Here is a 20,057-nt window from a genome sequence, read left to right as displayed (position 1 = left end):
TTTCCTGATAATCTGCTACAGGCGAGGATCATATAGAATTATAAGACTGATGATTACACAGAAAGTGTTTGGTACATCTGAAAAATTCAGTACCAACTTCTAAAAGGCTCTAACCATGGGTTCGGGGATTACAACTACTAATGAATCGGTTCGATTTGATCGGCCTGAAGGCATAATCCAGAGGCTTGTGATTATTTTTTCATCAGTGAGACAAACTCAAAGTGCAGTCAGAAGTAAACAGTTTAGACATTAATAATGAACAGGCCGGAGTATCAGCTATGAACTATTTCAAATTAAGAATTGATTGCTGGTTCGATAGTGTCTAAAAATCGATTGATTCTTTTTGTAAATAAATCCACTGACGGTTTCAAGAATGGGGGTGGTCAATTTTGGAAGGCCTTGTACTGGGGAGCTGTTGATTGTGGTGGGAGAGTCAGCAAGCATTCATGGGGGCCTAACGCCTTTAATTTGTGAAAGTAAGCTATGTTAGCTTTTAAGTGCATCTCTATGGTGTCTTGTCGTTGACTAGAGAGAAGACTCCACTCTACACGTGAAGCAAGCTTGGGAGGAATCGCGCAGTTTACCAACTTTCCCGTTTCCCCGAATTGGAAAAGAAATGAACAGAAGTAATTACAGTTTGGATTAGGATGTTGTCCATTTCGCTGAGGTTATTTTCCATTGTGTTGATTAAGATGGCGTACCCAACCGTTGGGTACATATTGTTTGCTTCGTGATTTTAAAATCGGGATTAATCTCTATAAATATAAAACAAAAACTTTTTCCTTTATCCGACATGAGATATCATAGTATCATACAGAAACAACAACGTACTCGTTATATCATATATATGATTGTAGGGCTAAGTAAATACCTTTTACGAGTGTCAAACAAATTCTTAAGATTAAAAATTAACTTTAATATCATTTATAATATTTACACATGGTAATCCATAGAGGTAGAAAGCAATTATGCATGAAGGGGAGAGATCAGTCTGCACATGGCCCTACTGATAGTGGAGACCATCAGTCATTTGAAGGTCTGCCCTTCTAAAATTGTAAGCTTACATGCACATAAGGCATGTTTGGGGGTAGTCTAAGAAAGGGTTGTAAAATAATATCGAGAATGTGCTTATCTTTTTAGGTAAAAACTCAATCTCACAATATTATATTCTCAAACTTTATGGTATTATATCATAATCGAATCGAACGACATGTTACACGATTCATGATTGTTTCTACACGCGTCATGCCACCATCTCCCCATTTCAATGGTTCAATTCAGGTCATTATGTTCTTCTATAAAAGCCCACTCCACATATTTTTCAAGTATCCATCACCACCATACCACTTCCCTTTATCCTTGGCTCTCTCCTGATTACACGCATATACACAACTACCATTCCTGCTGTTTCACAACCATGTTACCGAGAAGTCGAACTCTTCCAAGCAGAATTTACAATGGAGTTGTAAGATCATGTCCATACCTCTCCATCTTCCTTGGTGAAATTGTTCTTTTCTCTTCTGATATATTAGCTCTGCATCAATGTTTTAGGTGGAAGAGCGGCAAGACATCAGGCACTACTTGCAGGTGGAAGTCCAGCCTAAACCCCATGGCGAGAGTGAAGCAATAAACCCTCAGGCCAACTATTCCAAGTGTTTTGATGATGATGGCCGCCTCAAAAGAACAGGTATGGACTCTGCAAAGAAGCTCTGGTGTCTGCCAATATCCAGCTTAAAGAATGATTACTTTCATGGAGAATCGTTTTTTTTTTTTTTTAATTTTTAAAAATGTCAAAATAAAATTTTAAATTATAGATTCCATCTAGTCAATAAAATATAAATGATTCAACAAACATACTCATCATTTACTAGAAAAGGTGAGTTACTATTTGATTTAAGTATGTAAACTCCATAGGATATAAGAAATATCTTCTTGCTTTCTTATATGCACTGAATCTGGAAACAACCAATCAACATAATAAGCTAACATCAATCTGAATAGTGGTTCTATACTATGATACAATGGCTTTGGTGCAGGAACTTTCTGGACAGCTTCATCCCATATTATCACTGCTGTCATAGGCTCAGGGGTTCTTTCACTGGCATGGGCAATAGGGCAGCTTGGTTGGGTTGCAGGGCCTATTGTAATGATCCTTTTCGCCTTTGTCAATCTCTACTCTTCCAACCTCCTGGCCCACTGTTACAGGTCAGGTGACCCTCTCACAGGACAAAGAAATTACACTTACATGGAAGCTGTCAAGGCTAACTTAGGTGAGTATAATAGTTTTCATCATGGTCAGAGACTCAGACTCAGGTGATTTTCGTTGTTTTTATCATTATAGTTGACCTTCATTTGGGGGCTGCAGGAGGGAAGAAGGTGCTGGCATGTGGGTGGATTCAGTACTTGAACTTGTTTGGCGTTGCAATTGGGTACACAATTGCAGCATCAGTCAGCATGATGTGAGTTTCCAGAGTGAGTTTTCTGTTGGTGTGTTATGCTTTCTGCATGAGTTCATAACTATATGTACTTGTCTGTTCATGATTAGGGCGATAAAGAGATCAAACTGTTTCCACAAAAGTGGGGGGAAAGATCCTTGTCACATGTCCAGCAATGGATACATGATCACCTTTGGAATCATAGAGATCATATTTTCTCAAATCCCAGACTTTGATCAAGTTTGGTGGCTCTCCATAGTTGCTGCTATTATGTCTTTCACGTACTCTAGTGTTGGTCTAGGCCTTGGCGTCGCCAAAGTTGCAGGTTATACACACTTCCTCACATCATATTTTTGTGTGCACACATACTTTCTAGTTTCAGAAACAAGGCCCTGCAAGGCACCACCTACCATCTGCAACTAAACTGCTGTTTCTCCTTTCTTTTTCTTCTCAGAAAATGGGAGCTTCAAAGGAAGCTTGACAGGCATAAGCATAGGGACAGTAACTCATGCAGGAGTAGTGACTTCAACACAGAAGTTGTGGAGGAGTTTGCAGGCACTTGGAGCTATTGCCTTTGCTTATTCTTTCTCACTCATTCTCATCGAAATTCAGGTACATAAACTCATTACAAGAATGATGATTTTGGTTTGCAACATCTCAATGTTGAATTCTGATTTGGTGTCAATCTGTAGGATACGATAAAATCTCCTCCTGCAGAGTACAAAACCATGAGGAAGGCAACGGTGCTGAGCATCGCTGTGACAACAGCATTCTATATGCTGTGTGGATGCTTTGGCTATGCTGCCTTTGGGGATCTAGCTCCAGGAAATCTTCTCACTGGCTTTGGATTCTATGACCCCTACTGGCTGTTAGACATAGCCAATATTGCAATCATCGTTCATCTTGTCGGGGCATATCAGGTATAAGAAGAAGTTTGCAGTTGAGTAGGGAGATAGTTAAAGGTTTCATGTTATCTTCACGAAGTTGACACCAATGTGAAACTGCAGGTCTATTGCCAGCCCTTATACGCATTTGTGGAAAAATGGAGTGCACATAAGTGGCCGAAGAGCGACTTTGTGACTGCAGAATACGACCTGCCAATCCCTTTCTATGGGGTGTACCAGCTCAACTTCTTCCGTTTAGTATGGAGGACAATTTTTGTTGTGTTGACAACCCTTATAGCTATGCTCTTGCCCTTCTTCAATGATGTTGTGGGCATACTTGGAGCATTTGGGTTCTGGCCCTTGACAGTTTATTTCCCAGTTGAGATGTATATTTCCCAGAAGAAGATTGGACGGTGGACAAGCCGGTGGGTTGCCCTGCAGATACTAAGCTTTGCTTGTCTGCTTATTTCTCTAGCTGCGGCAGTAGGGTCTGTGGCTGGAGTTGTCCTAGATCTCAAGACTTACAAGCCATTCAAAACTAGTTATTAAGGTAAGGGCTATGGAGAGAGAGAGAGAGAGAGAGAGAGAGAGAGAGAGAGAGAGAGAGAGAGATTGCACACTAGGGATATCAATGGAAGCATATATTCAGTGGAAGTAGTGTGAAAGAACTGCAGATGCTAAGAATCTAGAGTTCAAATAATAATATGTACCCCCCTTTGTTCAACAAATATAAAACCCAAAATTAGCTTTCAACTTGCTCTCTGTGTTTGCATAGACCTGAACGCTTGGCTGCAGGAAAATTCTGGGAAATCGTAAAATTTAACTGCTGGAGGACTTCCACCATACAGGGGTAAATCCTCCCCTCAATATTGCCTAAAGCTACCAAGAAATTTTGTCCATTTCTAGTACACCATTAGCATAACCCTTCCCCTCCTAGTTCACATTGTTAAAGCCTCTTGACAAAATGGATCCATTGGGTTCCCACAAGCTCCTGCTGAGGCAAAGATAAAGTATATTCATTGAAATACACATCATTTATACAAGAAGATCGTTAATACACACACTGGTTTTCTGAGAACATCCATTGAAACAAAAATAAATAAATACAATCGACTGTCTGTAGTAGCTACCACTTGGTATAAGAACAAAAAATGTAAGTGTCTAAGAGTTTCATATAAAACCAACCCAAAACCATCTGCCATTACTTTGCTTGTTTAGTCTTCAGTTTAGCAGAATTTGCTTCAGCAGCAGCCTTTGCAAGTTTTGTGGGCATAAATGCACTCTTCGGGTTGAGAGCTTTTCGTATCTTGAACACTGCCCAAGCAGTCCCAATAGCATGCCCTGCAGCACCAAGCCCCTCGTGTGTCACCTGTGCTGCCTGTTCTCCATACCTGCAACAATAAAAAACACTTTCATACCAATCATCGAACCAAAACGTTATGGGAAAAATGTGTTTGGGCAGAATATCCTTAATTCAGATTCTAGGTTGAGCTGAGTCCATGGCAAACAATTCCTTCCTCTGTTCTACCATATCTTAACCTGTTTTGGTCTTATCTATTGTCCAACACAATTTGAGGGAGGAGACATGATCAGTGGCATGTAACTGGATCAGGATTTGTGCAGGCCATCGCTTTCGGATCCCCAAATTAGTGGAGCAAGATATGTGATTCAAAAGCAATATTCCTCTTTCACCTCAAAACGATATGAGGATTTGACCACAACAGAAGGAGAGTGACACCACAAAATGTAATGCCAACTTGCCCAACACCACAAGGTATAACAAAATATAATGATGAAATGAAGAACACACTCATAGCAACAGAAGAACAGAACATTATTGATGATGATGCAATGGAGCATCATATTTACAGTTGAATCAGGTTTTACCTCTGTGAAACAAGCCCAGTTGTCACAACTGAGGTGGTAGACATGACGTTCTTTCCAGCAACTTCAACAGCATCACAGACTTTATCTGTCCACAATAAGATGCACAGACAAAAGGAATGATATCATAAGCAAGAAGCAGGAAGCATGATGCAGTTTCTAGGACTACGGAAAGAACAAAAGGAATATCAAAACACAGTAAGGCAATATCATAGCATCTTGGACTGCCACATGACCTTAGTTCCTCTTTTCTTGTTCTGATGGCTCTCTCTTCTTGTGTAGAAGGGCCATCTTTTGTATCATGTAATTCCTAGTCCCAACAGTTCAAGTTTCGCATTTGCAATTCCCATAGTTCTTATAAATTGAAACTAAACCAGCTGAAATTAAGTGATTATTTCACTTCCATTTTATCACCTTATATACGCAATACATTTACTAATTTCAAGCCAGAGAGAGACCCCATCTAAACTACAACTAACATTGACTACTCATCTAAAGACTAAAATCTTTTTGAAAAGTATAGTTTTTATTGCGTGGTTGGAACATATGAGCTTGCAACAGCAGCTAATATGCCAGGATCAAATTAACCTCATAAAAAGTTGTAGAAAACATGGGATTTGAAAGTTATGGTTATTCCCTTGATTAACTATTACTCTTTGCAAAGGCACAGCATAGCACTGATGGATGATTAACCAAATAAAAGAAAGAGTAAAAGAGATCCACCAAATAGGCACACAAGCTTGAAGTATATTGCATTAAGGGGCTTAAAACACAAAGTTCACCGCAAATCGACTATGGTTAGCCTGATATACATTGGGGGCCCAAGGCCCAAAACCTAACAGTTTAAGCTTTCAGGAAAGTTAGTAATGTAACATGATATCAAAACTATGGGTAACTAGAGGTCTCAAGTTTAAGTCTCTCCTACTGCTTACATGAATTCTATAAACCCTTTCATAACTAATTAGCATTTATGAAAATGCAGACAAAGTTCATCATGTGGTAATGATCATACAAGGTTCATAACTAATTAGTACCTCACGATGCTTGCTTAGTCAACACTAAGACTTGTCTCTGCCCAAACTATTCTGTTTCAACCCAACATTCACTATTTGTTTCATACCACCTATACAGTTGGTTTTAGGGACTACTTTACCCTCCCATTCAAATTTTGATTGTTTGTCCTCTCATAGACATAATTTCAATATCATTTTAGGCAATGTCCAAAGACAAAGGTTTATATGTGCTTGAGAGTCACCAGATGAAGAAATACTTCCATCCTTAAGGATCTACCATCTCTTGACAGGACAAATATGGACAGTACGTCAAGGTAACAATTTCATCTACTTATGGAAAGAAAATGATAAATTCAAGCAATTCACACTGTTCCTACTCAAACTGGTGGTTGATGAACCTGATCATATGTAGATAAAAATTAAGCAGGCAAAAAATGCTAGGAAGAAGCAGATAAAGGACACACCCCAAGCCTCAGTTAATTTTTTAATTCAAACAATAAGCTCATGAACACCTTATCGGTGGTACTCAATTTTGACAACATTTTTGTTAACTTAGAAGGCCGATGTCTTTCCTGAATATTATTCCATGATTGTAACTGTCTATAGTCAACTCACAGCATGGCATATGGCATTGAAAACACAGGACAATATTAATAACTGCACTAGTTTCGTATACTTCAACAGAAAGAAATGCAGGTATGGGAAGATAATGACGCAAGGACACACAACACAGATATAGTTAAAGAAAGCCAGAGAAATTGAGATGAATAACATACTAAATCCATCTAATGAAGCAAGGACAATTTCTCCAGGCAACAGGCTAAAAAATTTCTTGCCGACTTTTGAGTTCACAACAGAACTTGTAAAGAATCCAGAGACTTTAACAACCCCAGAAAGAACTCCAGTTGCCACCTTCTCGGACATCTTTGTCAACTTCTTAACCCTGAAAAAAAAAATCAAGCCATAAGATTGTACACCATTACTACAGCATATGGATGTAAATTCTCTAAGTTCAAAATTTAAGACCAAATCATTTTAACTCAATCAAAGTAAATTAATAAATAAATAAAGTAAATCACTGACAGACCTACTAGAATTGCTGACTTGTTAAGGTTGAAGCAAGACCATTTACATAAATAAACATGAACCAGACCTCTCAATTGGTTATCACAACAACACTTCGTCAACAATAGCAAGCATAATTAACTTGTTTTTGCTTCCAACTTCTATGGTATTCAAAGACGGGAAAAGATGCAATTGAAATGCAAATTACTCAAGAAGCATGGGTGCAAACTTGGGGATGGACAGAGACAAGACATTTAGTTGAAGAGCAAACCAACCAACTATGCAAGCTGAAAGTTCTAATAAACAAGACTATAAGCAAAAATGAGAACAAGTTACTAGGGTGCTTGACTGATAACGAAACAAGGCAGCTGATCACAAACTGAAGACAATATGACAAGACTCTGGTACCAAAGTAGCAATCAGTTAGTTTTTTCAAATAATTTTCATTATACAATCAGCAAAAAGAGAAACCAAATTGCCCCATTTAACAGGTTCCCCAAATACCCCATGGATATAAACAATGGAGACAAACAGAAGACTGGGGAGTGAAAGATATGCAGATTCTCTATTAAGAATACCGCATTATAGTAAGATCAAAGATGGCAGATGCATAAATAGACCCATTCAACTACTTTTCAAATAAACCAACAAAATGCAACAAATATAGCAAATAAAGGATACCAAGTACTCATTTTTTTAGTAATGCAATTGCAAATAGAAAACACCAGAATTAGCTAAGAAATTAAAGATCAAACCTTTTCATCCTCTTCATTGCCTCTGGACTAATTTCGGATTTGGAACCCGGCCCCATTCTTATCTTCAAAAACTCATTCCCCCAATTCAATCCATCCACCGTTACATTGCCCGACCACAGGATTCCCTTGATGAGCTGCCCTGATCCGGCGGCAATCATCCTCGCAACGCACCCACTGTAATCCTCCACATTAGGAGCCAGTGTCGTCCAGTACGCCCCTGACCTCTCCTCCATCAATTTCTTCTTCTTCTTCGATCCCAAATCCTCCGGAGAAGTCTCTCTCGCAACCGATCCATCTAAAACCTCCCACCCAACCGTCCCCTTCACCTTCTGCACCGAAAAACAACTGTACTTCTCCAAAACCGCATCCAATTCCTTCAACAATCCCTCTTGCCCCTTCGACGCGATAGTTAATCCATAGTTCAACAAATTCTCACTCTCACCATCATAATCGCTCGAAGCCGAGCCGGAACCAGATTCGGGCACGCGAAGACTGAAGAAATAATGCGATTCATCGAGCTTCACCGCGGCCTCATCTTTCGCCAATGGCCACTGGATCTCATCGCCGATTCGTGCAAGAACAGCGACCACGTTCTCGCCTTGCCGGAGCCGAACTATGGTAAGCACTCCGGAAGCGAGCTCGACGCTGTGTTGCTTGTCGATGAGATGGACGATGGCACCGGCGACTCTGACGAGGACTTCTTCGAATGGTTGGGAACTGGGGTTTTGTAAAGCGGCATCGTTTTCGTCCGGGAAAAGATTCTCAGCGAGCTCTTTTACTTCAAGAGAAGGGTACAGCGACGAAGATGAAGCAGAAGTTGGGTTTGAGACAAGACGAGAAGTGGCTTCTGGGTTTGAGATATCAACTTCCGGGTAGAGAGAATTAGGGTTTCTATAAGGATTCGAAGACATCTCTGATGTGGCAATGGCGTTTGGATTCCAAGAAAATAAAAAGGGCAAGTTTGGGGTTTTAGCTTAGTTTTGAAGGAATCAAAACGTCGTGTCCGTTGGGGGATGAAGACGCTGGGTAAACACGTGGCAGGGCGAGGAGAAGCCGCGTAACAACCGCTTCCGGGGGGCTGTAAGCAGCAAGCAGTAAGCCTCTAAAGGTAACACTTCCTGTTTGGCAACGTCTCCCGCGCTTTTCATGGGAGTGTTTTTTGTGTTTTCTGAAAACAGTTTCTCTTGTTTTTGTTTTTCATTTGTTTGCTTTTGCAAACATGAGCAGTGGAGTGAAATCATGGGGATAAGGTTAACGCAGCAATATCTTGATTCTTTGCTTTAGAAAAGTGGTTTTGGGAAGTGACCCATTTGATTAAAAAATGTGGACGGAATAAAAGATTATTATTTTTTGGGACTTAATCTATTCAATAAGCTTAGTTTATTTTTAAAACTAATTAATTCCCCATCATTTTCACTTTTATGATTTCTTATTAAGACTTCAGAATGTATAAACTTGATTGGTAATTTCAAATAAGTTTGAATAAAAATATCAACTTTGAAAGTAACTCACTTCCCATCATTTAGTTTATTATATAAAAATGTCAAATTCTGAATTATGTTTATTATATTTCTCGTCTCATAAGTTTCTTAATCATTAAGCTTATATTTTGGCGGTGGCATAGAATACGATAAGATATTTATATATTATTAGATACAATCAAATATGGAGGTATTAATTTTTTTTTTTTGGGATATATTAGTAACTCGGTTTTACAAAATATCTAACAAAATATCTAAGGATATTTTAACAAGACAAAAAATGATTAAAAATCATAAAAATGTTAAAAAAATTTCTATAAAATGATATAAAAAGTAATATAGGTATTTTAAAGTTTTGTTTAAGAAATTATATGTTGATAAAAAAAAAACAGTAATTATGTCCTTAAAAAAACAAAAGGTCAAAAGTCATGAATAGTAATAAATAGTAGTTTTTGTCTACTACTACAAAATGAAACCCACGTGGAGAAAGGGAAAAGAAAGAATTTATTCTCTTTCGAAGCCATTCGACAAGGAAAAGAAAATTCTTCTCCTTCTATAGACTTCAAGAAGCAAGGCCCGAACACGTGGTGACGGATTTAAAAAAATTATCATGAATGAAGATTAAAAAAAACTCAAGTCTAATTTCATCGTCTATAAATAACAAGACCAATTTCATCGCAAGGTAGAATTGGAGAGAGTGCACAAGAGTGGCAAAAGAGTTTAGAGAGTATTCTAAAAAATTATTTCTTGTTGTTGTAATTTTTCAAAATTCTAGTCCTTTGTAATTATCTCTTTGAGTCATCCCTCTGCTGTCAATAAGCTTATATCAACAACTCTTAGTAATCAAGGTATATTTTCAATAAACAATATTTTTAGATTTAAATATCTGTGTTTTTATGATTGAATTTCTGTAATAAATTAGACAGTAATTATTTATGTTGTTATGCTTGGAGTTCATTAGACAAATGCTTTAAGAAAATTAAATAATTGTTGTTTTCTTAAAGCATTTGTATAATGAACTCCAAGCATAAGAACATAAATAATTACTATTTAATTTATTACAGAAAATTAATCATAAAAACACAGATATTTGAATTTAAAAATATTGTTTATTGAAAATGTACCTTGATTACGTAGAGTTAGAGAAATGACTTAAAGAGATGATTACAAAAGACTAAAATTTTGAAAAATTACAAAAGTAAGAGAGAATTTTTTAGAACACTCTCCGAACTCTTTTGACACTCTTGTGCACTCTGCCTGATGAAGAGAGTTGAAGTTCTATTTATAGGCGAAAAATTTCGGACTTCAGTCAGTCTTGAGTCTTCATTCGTCTTCATTCTTGAAAATTTTTGAAATCCGTCACATGTAGAGACAGCTGGAGCTTGGGTGAATGAGGTCTGCTGAAGAAGGTAAGAAAATTTTCTCCGATGGCTTTGGAAGAAAATATTTATTCTCTTTCTTTTCCCTTGCTCCACGTTGTTTTCAAAGATAAAGTGGGAGACAAAACCCACTATTCATCACTAATTATTAATAAAAAAAAATTATATATATATATATATATATATATATATATATATATATATATATATTTTATTATTATTATTAAGTTGTATTAAATATTATTAAATAATAATATTGTGACATTTGATTATAAATAAAGTAATATATATATATATATATATATATATATATATATATATTATTTTTTAAATATTTGTTTATAATAAAAATTATATTGTATTATAATATTTTTTATTAAAAAATATGAAATTTCTCTTATATTTAATATTATTTAAAAAAATTTCAATAATTTAAAATTTAGTAAATAATTTGTTTCATTTATTAACAATATTGATGATTAAAATATTTAAAATTTATGAATAAAAAATTATATTATGTTATTCAATACGTAAAATAATTTATATATTAAATAATACATGTATTAGTATTATTATAAAGTATATTTTATGAATAATTTTTTTAGTTATTTTTTTGAAAAATTAATAATATAAAATAAATAAATAAATCTATATCATATATCTTTAACTTCGAATCAATATATCCTAAGATAAAAACAACAAGGTCGATAAATATATCTCATCACTTGTTAATATATCATAATTAGAGGTAATTAATATGAGAAGATGTGGTGTGATGCTTGTGTGGTATAGACGCTATATGAAATGGTTCCCACTTTATCATATGCTACCCTAAGTCAATGCTTAGAAATACCAAATCTATGATCTTCAAGAAAAATGTGAAAACCCCACTTGCTATTCTGCAACTTTACAGCATCCATACTTCAACCCAATGCTACCCACATGGAAGGGACCCCATCAACTATTCAAAACTCTTGAGTGGTTATTTGAAGTCTGGGGATATCATAAATGCAGGGAAGCTGTTTGAAGAAATTCCTAAACGGGATGTAGTTTCATGGTCTATAATGATCCATGGTTATAATAGAAATGGGTTTCGGAGAAAATCCATGGAACTGTTTTCCCAGATGAGGATTTCTAGTTTGGTTCCAACTTCTTTCACCATGGTTGGTGTTCTTGTCAGCATTGCAGGCTTAGGAGACCCTGTGCTTGGGCAATGTGTTCACGGACTAATTCTCAAATATGGGCTTGACTCTGATTTTAGAGTGGTTACTGCTTTGTTGAATGCATATGCAAAATGCGGAAATGTGGTTGATTCTTATAGAGTGTTTGAGCAACTAGAGAATCCGGGTTTGGTCTCATGCAGTGCGATTGTTTCCGGGTTTGTCTACAATGAGCTCTTTGAAGAGGCTGTTGTATTGTTTAACCAGTTCCGGAAGCTTGGCATGGTGCCTAATGCTGCAACAGTATTGACTCTCATTCGAGCTTGTGTAGCTTTAGAGTCGCGGCGACTGTGTGAATCCATTCATGGGATGGTTGTAAAACTGAGTCTTGTTTTGGATGTGGCTGTTAACAACTCGGTTCTTGATATGTATTCAAGTATGCTGGATTTGGATGCTGCAACAAGAGTTTTTGAAGGGATGGAGTGTAGAGATGTAATCAGCTGGACTACAATGATTAATTTACTGGTCTGTCTTGAGTATGCTTCTGATGCTCTCATGCTTTTTCGCCAGATGAGAATTACCGGGATCAGTAATGATGTGGTGGTTGTCATGAATCTGATTTCAGCTTGTGCTATTTTAGGAGATTTGAAGAGAGGCAGAGAAATCCATACTCAAGCTATTGTATGTGGATTTGGATCAGAGCTCCCTCTTACAAACTCGATCATTGCAATGTATTCAAAGTGTGGCGACCTAGATTCTTCAAGAACTGTGTTTGATCAAACTACTGGGAAGAGTCTTGTTTCCTGGACAGCGATGATTTTAGGATGTGTGCAGAATGGATGCCCAAGAGAAGCACTGAAGTTCTTGATTAAAATGAGAGGAGAAGAGAGTTTTTACCTTGATTCAGTAATGCTGATAGGGGTTCTATCAGCTTCTGGTGAACTTGCTCTTTTGGAGCTCTGCCAGCAGCTCCATTGCTATGCTTTTGAATCTGGTTTCCCCCGATATAGATTGGTTCAGAATAGTCTGATATCAGCATACTCAAAGTGTGGAGATGTGGAACCTGCTTACAATGTGTTTGGGCAGATGGGTTATATCCGAGATATAGTATCTTGGAATGCAATTCTAAACGGGTATGGGATCAATGGCCATGGAGAAATTGCTGTCACCCTCTACCATGAAATGAGGAAGTGCCGGGAAAATCCTGATGCTGCGACGTACCTTTGTGTTTTGAGTGCTTGTAGTCACTCAGGGTTGGTGGATGATGGTCTGGCTATTTTCAATCAGATGGTGGAAGAGCGTACAATCAGGCCTAGCCAAGACCACTGCGGGTGCATCGTTGACTTGCTTGCAAGAGCAGGCTGCTTCTCAGATGCAAGTGAGTTTGTAAGCCGATATATGGAGAAGATGGGTCCAAATGCTTGGAGGGCTTTGCTCAGTGGATGTCGGCTTCATGGTAATGTAGGGCTTGCAGAACTTGCAGCTAGAAGGGTGTATGAACTGGATCCAGAAGAGCCGGGTCAAGTCGTTCTACTTTCAAATGTTTATGCATCAGTTGGGAGGTTCCAGGATGCTGAAGCTTTGAGAGCAAGTATGAAGAAGAAGGAATTGATCAAGAATCCGGGGATAAGCTTGCTTAATAGAATCCCATATGATGTTGGTTGACAAATTTCCAATCCTAGTAAGGAAAATGTCTCTCAGGGTAATAACCATTTCTGAAATCCAATGATTGACAGAATTTGGAACACCAAGGGGGGAAAACCACTGCAACATAGAGCAGAACCAAACCTTGTGGCTCTGAAAATGCCTAAAGCAAGAGCTGGAACTGCATCAGGCTCATCAACTACCCAAGTCAGATAATTTTTATCAGGAGTTTGAAGTTTTCAGCCTTTCCTTCAAGTGCTGCCATACCTGCAAGGAGAACCTCCTACAACTTCACTCACCCTACCATTTCCAGATGCTCTGAAAGGCTCCAAAACCAATCAAGAAACGACTCGATGATAAACTGAACGATGACCTAAATAAACCTAATCCAAATTCAACCATTGCAGAGTTTCCAGATTGCCCATATCAAAAACTAACCAAATGTGTTTGATTCTGCATACTTATTTCCTTGTATTTGAAGAACCAAATTCCAAAACTATATGTTGAAATCATATTTAAATTTGGTTGGGAGTGATGGGTTTTATTGATAAGAACACAATCGCAGTAAAAGTGACCGAATCATATACCATATGGAAATATATAGAATTTGAAATTAGTAAAATAAAAAAAATTAAAATTATGAATATTTTGTTCATGTGTATGATTAATGGGTTTTATTAATTATAAAAAAAATGTATAAAAATGGAAATTTCAAACTAAAATTTTTTTACGTTTTGGGGAAAATGAAATTTTTTTTCTTGGGCAGAAAGGTCAGAAGGACAAGGCTCATGGGTCATCCTCTTTTAGGAAAGTTGACCGTAAAAGACATGAAAAGACCACTCTACCCCAGACGTGCCACCCAACAACCAAGCTTAAAAGGCAAATATGTAAAATCACGGGCTAGGAGCCCACGAAATTTCAGGGAAGCGAGGGAGGCCAATGATATTCTGAAAAACCTCAGACCCAAGAATTCAATATGAAAACCCTCATAATCCCTCTTTCCCAAATCAGCCCTAGCTTAAGGGGCCTCTAGGGTTTCAATCTCTATATATCAATCAGGTATCGATTTATTTATTTTTTTAATTCAATTTTCCTTGTTATTTTTTCTTTCAGGTATCGAAACAATTGTTCCGATTTTTAATTTTATTTTTTTGCAATTTGTTTTTTTTTTTTTTTGGTTGTGTTAATAGATGGAATTTATGGGTTTGACCTAGGCTAGGGTTTCTTTGGGTGTGGTCCGTGTTTGCTTTGGGAGAGTAGTTGCGATTTTCCCGAGAATTGGGCTTCTGGGGAAGGGGGTGGGGTTGTGTAGAATTTATCATATGTTTAGGGTTTGGTTTGGTGAAAAATTACTCTCTTTTTTCGAAAATAGTGAGTGCAGCTTTGCTAAGTCTGTGAATTTGGGTCTATGGTTTTTGCGGTGTAGTTTTTATCTGGGTTTTGTGATGAGAGCGAGCGGGTTTGATTTCGCGATGTAATTGAGAGGCTTCTCATAACTGCGATTGTGCTAATGAGTTGTTCTGGGTATTTCATGTTTCTGTTGCTCGCGGGGAGCCCATTAGCTCATTTTCTTTCTTTCTTATTTTATTTTATCGGTATGGGTCTGATTTGAGGTTTTTGTTTGAATTAGGGTTTCTAACGTGTTAGTGAATTTGGGTGTTTTTGTGTGTATGATCAGAGCTGCTTTATGGGCTTGATTTATTGTGAAAAACAACTGACTCCATGTTTTCTTGCATTCGGGGTCATGCTATGAAAGCCGCTTTTTATGTACTTACTTGCAGCTTTGAAATTGGGATGTCACTCATCTGTTGCATTGCTAGCTTTTTTTGTTTGCTTTTCCGGAATTAGTGTGTTGTTTCTTGTTGATTGTTCTTAATCCTCTTTGATCAGTGCCTTCTACATAATTAGAAGCTTTGGAGAATTTAGTGCCATTGGAACTTCTAAAAAACCCAATTTGTTCTTTTGATTTTAATTTCTCCCATCTCCTTGCATTATTCTGCATTAGAATATGTATGTACACATTTATTTATGAATTTGTGTCTAAGATGCAGCCTATGTACTTGCTCTGCACTATTTGATGGGGACGACCTTACAAATGAGGAGGAAAAAGAATGTGATGAGACAAATGTTATTGGATGAATAAATACATTTTGTTGCTCAGTGGAAGAGAAAAGGATCTAGCTTGCAGCTACTTTTTGATGTACTTTTGTTAAACCCAAGGAGAGCCTTTGTTGGATCTGATGAGGCTCCACAAGTTGAGATGGTCTCTGATAATAGGATCAAAACATTGGATTAAGATCTCTAGATTCAGAGAATTTAGGAGTTTTCAATTGATGGATAACTAGGATAATGGAGGTAAACAGTTGGAGTACTTCAAAAGAAAATAATTATTTAAATGTATAATTTATAATTTTAGATAGATTGATATAAGCTTTACTATATTATTATATAAATAATCAAATAATTTGGAACATAAATTCCAGTACTTTGGTACAAGAATCAGCATAATAACCCCAAAAATTTTGGTGGCTGATCGGATCACTACACCTAGTCATATAGTCGCATGATTGAGTATAGACATGTGGATCTGATTTGATATGCATATATTTCATATTTGTATCATATTTGTGGAGTCTAAGAATAATCAATGTAGCATACCTTAGAAAATTCAGCTGAAGGCTCAGGCTTGAATCCCCCCTATGTTGTTTAGTTTGCAAAATTGGTACATCACACAAAGTAACCTGATTTGAGAATGAACTTTTTTTCTTAATATGATCCTGTTCTTATGATTTATTGTCAATTTTCTGTCTTGGAGTGACAATTTTTTTAGAATTGCTATGTTTTGTAATTATTGTTTCTTTCTGGAGACTTGTGAATCACTGCCCTTCATTGTGTCAATGAGCTTGTTACTTTGTCTCAGGCGCAGCTGCAGCATAGTTTCTCACAGTTGCTGAAACAAAAAGAAGACAAAAGAAATCAGATGGATGAGACAAAATTTCAGTAGTGCATTACAGGGTTGGCTTTGAATGGTGAAGAAATCTAACCTGCTTGAAAGCAAAATGACTCTAGAAGATTTCTTTACCCTGACTGAGATGAAGGATGGTCTTATGGTCCTGTCTAGAGTTGAGGAGCTGGTAAGAGTAATGCAGAAGGATAGCAATTGCGTTGTGAAGAATTTTCCTGAGGCAGCCAGACAGTGGTCTGCTGTTGCAAGTGCCTTGGCAGCCACTGAGAATAAGGATTCTCTTGATCTTTTTATCCGGTTAGATGGAATCCGGTTTCTTAAACACTGGCTTCAGGAAGCTCAAAAGTGTACCGAGGACAACATCGATTGCTCTGTGGAAGAATCGATCACTTCATTGTTAGGAGCACTTGAAAAGCTGCCTATTGATCAGGAATGTTCAAAATCTTCTGGGATTGAAGTTACTGTTAAGAATCTTTTTGGTCACAAGAGCTCAAGGGTTGTGGATAGGGCAAAAGCTCTGTATCATAGTTGGAACAAAGGAAGGAACAGTGATTCAGATAACTCAAATGTTGTCAGAGATGGCACCTGCTATGATAATGAGGTTTCAGCTTCTGCAGTAGTTGCTGTGGAGAGTGGAAGTTCTGAACATTCTGCTGTTGAAATTTCTTCATTAAGAGAAAATGGCAATGCAGAAAAAGCTGGTGAAGAGAATTTTTCTACTAAGACAGAATTTTCAACACCTCCTGAAGGGACTGCCTCCACTGAGGCACTTGATTGTTCAGTTTCTGGTAAAGGTGATATTGAAGAGAGCTTGGATGCCTCAAAGCCTAAAGATTCCACTGATGATGTGAAGAGGACAAAATTCTCAGAGGGTTGCATGCTTGGTCCAATGGAAGTTTCTTCTGATGCTGTTACATCAATGCCTGTGTGTAGTTCTTCACCTTCTGATTATCCAAGTCAGGGGTCTGATAAAAACCCTGATGTACCAAGTCATCTCGATGTCAAAGTGAGAGACTCCTGTCCTAAGAGCTGCCCTGACAGTGATCTGAACATGATTGCGTCTGAGTCTACTAAAATGAAAGTGAAACATAAAGCTACAGGTGAATGCCTTCCAAATGTTTTGCGGGACTTGACTTGTGAAGTGGACAGCTTGAGTAAACCGGAGAATCCCGAGTCTTCTTTTTCAAGAGCTGAAGATACTAGTTCTGTCAAAGATGTTGGCGAGTTGAGCATGGAGGTGGGCAGAGGGGAAGATTCAGTAATCACAGATAATCTGTCAAAGCTGAAGACAGTCACCAAAGATTCTGATAGGATGGATGGTAGGTTGCAATCTGAGCCCAAATGTGCAGTTAATGATGATGCTTTAGAAGTTGCTCAGCGAATTGCTGGTGAGTTGGAGGAAGAATTGGGGAATTACAGTGAGCCATTCTGCAGCTCTTCAGAGAAAAGATATAGTAAGATGGATCAACCTGGTAGCCCTGATTCTGTCAATGGAAAACCGGTACATGGAACAGAAGCTACACAAAATCTTTCAGGTGGAGCTTCTCATTGTGAAGGAAATAATGTGGACACTGAACCTGAAGATTGCATTCAAGACACAGTTTCATCCTTGGTAACTGGGAATGCTCAAGAAGTGGTCAGTAATTCTGGGAAAGGCATGTTGGGTTTTGATCTGAATGAAGAAATTTACCCTGAGGAAATGGATTGCCCTAAAACTCCCATGTCTACTCCCATTTCCATTCTTGCCACATCAGGACCACCAGCAGTTGCTAGGCCACCGTTGGTTCCTATACAGGTTGAAGGGGGCTCTGCTGTTACCAGTGCCTTCCATCCTGCAGATCTAGAAAAAACATCTGACGTTTATAAGACGGTATCTGCTGAGGGAAGCAGCTACAGTTTGAAGCAGAGGCAGGACTTGCTTGAGATTGATCTGAATGTGGCTGATGATGGTGTTGATGGAGCAGCTGATACAATAATTACGGATCAGATCCCTGCTTCATCTGGCATAATTTCTGGTGAGTCTTTGGTTGAAGTGAACTCAAAGCGGGCAGAGAGGCTTAATTTGGACCTGAATCGTGTTGGTGATGATGATGATGCTCCGTCATCACATAGGAGGGAGGTGGACTCCTTTTATCATAATCTGGATGAGCATCGTAGTCCCTCACATGCTGCCTCATCATCATCTAGGCAACCTTCAATGATTAACATCGACTTGAATGAAAATCTTTCTTTCACTAATGATATGTATGACCAACAGAATGATCTTGGGCAATCATCTTCTAAAGAAATGAGTGCTTCTGTAGGGTTTAAGCAGGAGGATTCCGATGTTCTGATTATTGGCTCTAGGGCACCAGTTAATGGAAGGAACTTCACACCATCCCAGTCTCTTCTGCTAAATGGGCAGGTTGGCAATTCATCAAGGGGCACCAACTTGGCAAGGCCTCAAGGTGTCATGGAGTTTCAGCATCCAGTGGCTTGTGCATCCTCGCCATTTGGGTACAGTGGATTTATAATGGGACCCTCTATGACTCTCTCCACTGTGTCCGGACCAGGCTCCATCCCTTACATGATAGATTCAAGAGGAGCTCCTATAGTACCGCAGATAATGGGTTCTGCAGTGACCTTTCCTCCTTCATGCTCTCCGCAGCCATTCCTAATGGGCATGAATTCCCAACCATTTCATGTGAATGGAGTTAAGCCTGCTAAGGCTGGTTTTGATCTGAATTCTAGCTTGATGGTGGAAGGTGGGAACAGGGAAACTGGGGCTTTGAGGCCAGGGCAGAGTCAGTTGATGGAGGGGTCTATGTGGTCCACTTCACAGTGCTTGAATTCAGGGATTGGGATGAAACGGAGTGAACCAGATGGTGGCATGGAACATTATCCATTCAGTTACAAACAGCAAAGGGTATGGCAGTAAGAGATATAAAGGTGCATCCAAGGACCAAGGTGGCTCTCTCCTTCAGCACTGGGAAAAGAAACTTGAAGGATCAGGTCGTATATTACGAGCTGTTCCAGGAGAATAAGGCTGTAGTGATGTAAATTTGTTCTGGAGTTGATTTCTGGAGAGAATTTTCTTTTGCCCCTTCTAAAAGAAATTTGTATGAAATTCATCAAGGCAATTGCTGCCCAAGAAAAGTGGTCTTGAGTATGTATATCTTTCATAAACATAATGAAAGTATTGAGCCTTCTTTACAAGAATCCTTTTGGTAGTGTTAATGGCAAAACTCTGGTGGCAAGGCCTCTTGTCAGAACATGTATTAGATTTATCATAATAAGAAATGGTGGTTTATAATATGAAAAGGAGGGTTGCTCTGATATTTGTCAAGCTTGATGAGATTGAGCTCATGTTAAAATCATAAAGAAGAGGAGAGTGGACACCATGAAGAAAATAT

At 38.1% G+C, this 20,057-nt stretch overlaps 4 protein-coding genes across 4 annotated transcripts; 3 read left to right on the top strand and 1 right to left on the bottom strand.

The window, feature by feature from the left end:
• Window positions 1-1,346: 1,346 nt before the first annotated feature.
• On the top strand, window positions 1,347-4,072 carry LOC117911152 (amino acid permease 3-like). Its single transcript, XM_034825362.1, has 8 exons — window positions 1,347-1,465; window positions 1,552-1,687; window positions 2,037-2,270; window positions 2,366-2,459; window positions 2,546-2,760; window positions 2,890-3,047; window positions 3,128-3,355; window positions 3,443-4,072. Exons 1-8 carry the CDS (start codon window positions 1,418-1,420, stop codon window positions 3,866-3,868), a joined length of 1,539 nt encoding a protein of 512 aa, XP_034681253.1. The 5' UTR covers window positions 1,347-1,417; the 3' UTR covers window positions 3,869-4,072.
• A 242-nt stretch (window positions 4,073-4,314) lies between these two features.
• LOC117911153 (protein EARLY-RESPONSIVE TO DEHYDRATION 7, chloroplastic-like) lies at window positions 4,315-9,152 on the bottom strand. Its single transcript, XM_034825363.1, has 4 exons — window positions 8,037-9,152; window positions 6,993-7,159; window positions 5,207-5,291; window positions 4,315-4,710 (listed from the first exon to the last, which is right to left on the bottom strand). The coding sequence occupies exons 1-4, from the start codon at window positions 8,945-8,947 to the stop codon at window positions 4,521-4,523; spliced, it is 1,353 nt and encodes a 450-aa protein (XP_034681254.1). The 5' UTR covers window positions 8,948-9,152; the 3' UTR covers window positions 4,315-4,520.
• A 2,480-nt stretch (window positions 9,153-11,632) lies between these two features.
• LOC117910840 (pentatricopeptide repeat-containing protein At1g11290, chloroplastic-like) lies at window positions 11,633-14,231 on the top strand. The gene has a single exon (XM_034825017.1). It carries the CDS (start codon window positions 11,736-11,738, stop codon window positions 13,719-13,721), a length of 1,986 nt encoding a protein of 661 aa, XP_034680908.1. The 5' UTR covers window positions 11,633-11,735; the 3' UTR covers window positions 13,722-14,231.
• Window positions 14,232-14,613: 382 nt separating this feature from the next.
• LOC117911191 lies at window positions 14,614-19,980 on the top strand. The gene is made up of 2 exons (XM_034825441.1): window positions 14,614-14,759; window positions 16,621-19,980. The coding sequence occupies exon 2, from the start codon at window positions 16,727-16,729 to the stop codon at window positions 19,580-19,582; it is 2,856 nt and encodes a 951-aa protein (XP_034681332.1). The 5' UTR covers window positions 14,614-14,759; window positions 16,621-16,726; the 3' UTR covers window positions 19,583-19,980.
• The last annotated feature ends 77 nt before the right edge of the window (window positions 19,981-20,057 follow it).

Source organism: Vitis riparia, chromosome 3, assembly GCF_004353265.1.
Source record: "Vitis riparia cultivar Riparia Gloire de Montpellier isolate 1030 chromosome 3, EGFV_Vit.rip_1.0, whole genome shotgun sequence".
Taxonomy (NCBI): domain Eukaryota; kingdom Viridiplantae; phylum Streptophyta; class Magnoliopsida; order Vitales; family Vitaceae; genus Vitis; species Vitis riparia.
This window is presented reverse-complemented; position numbering and strand designations above follow the sequence as displayed.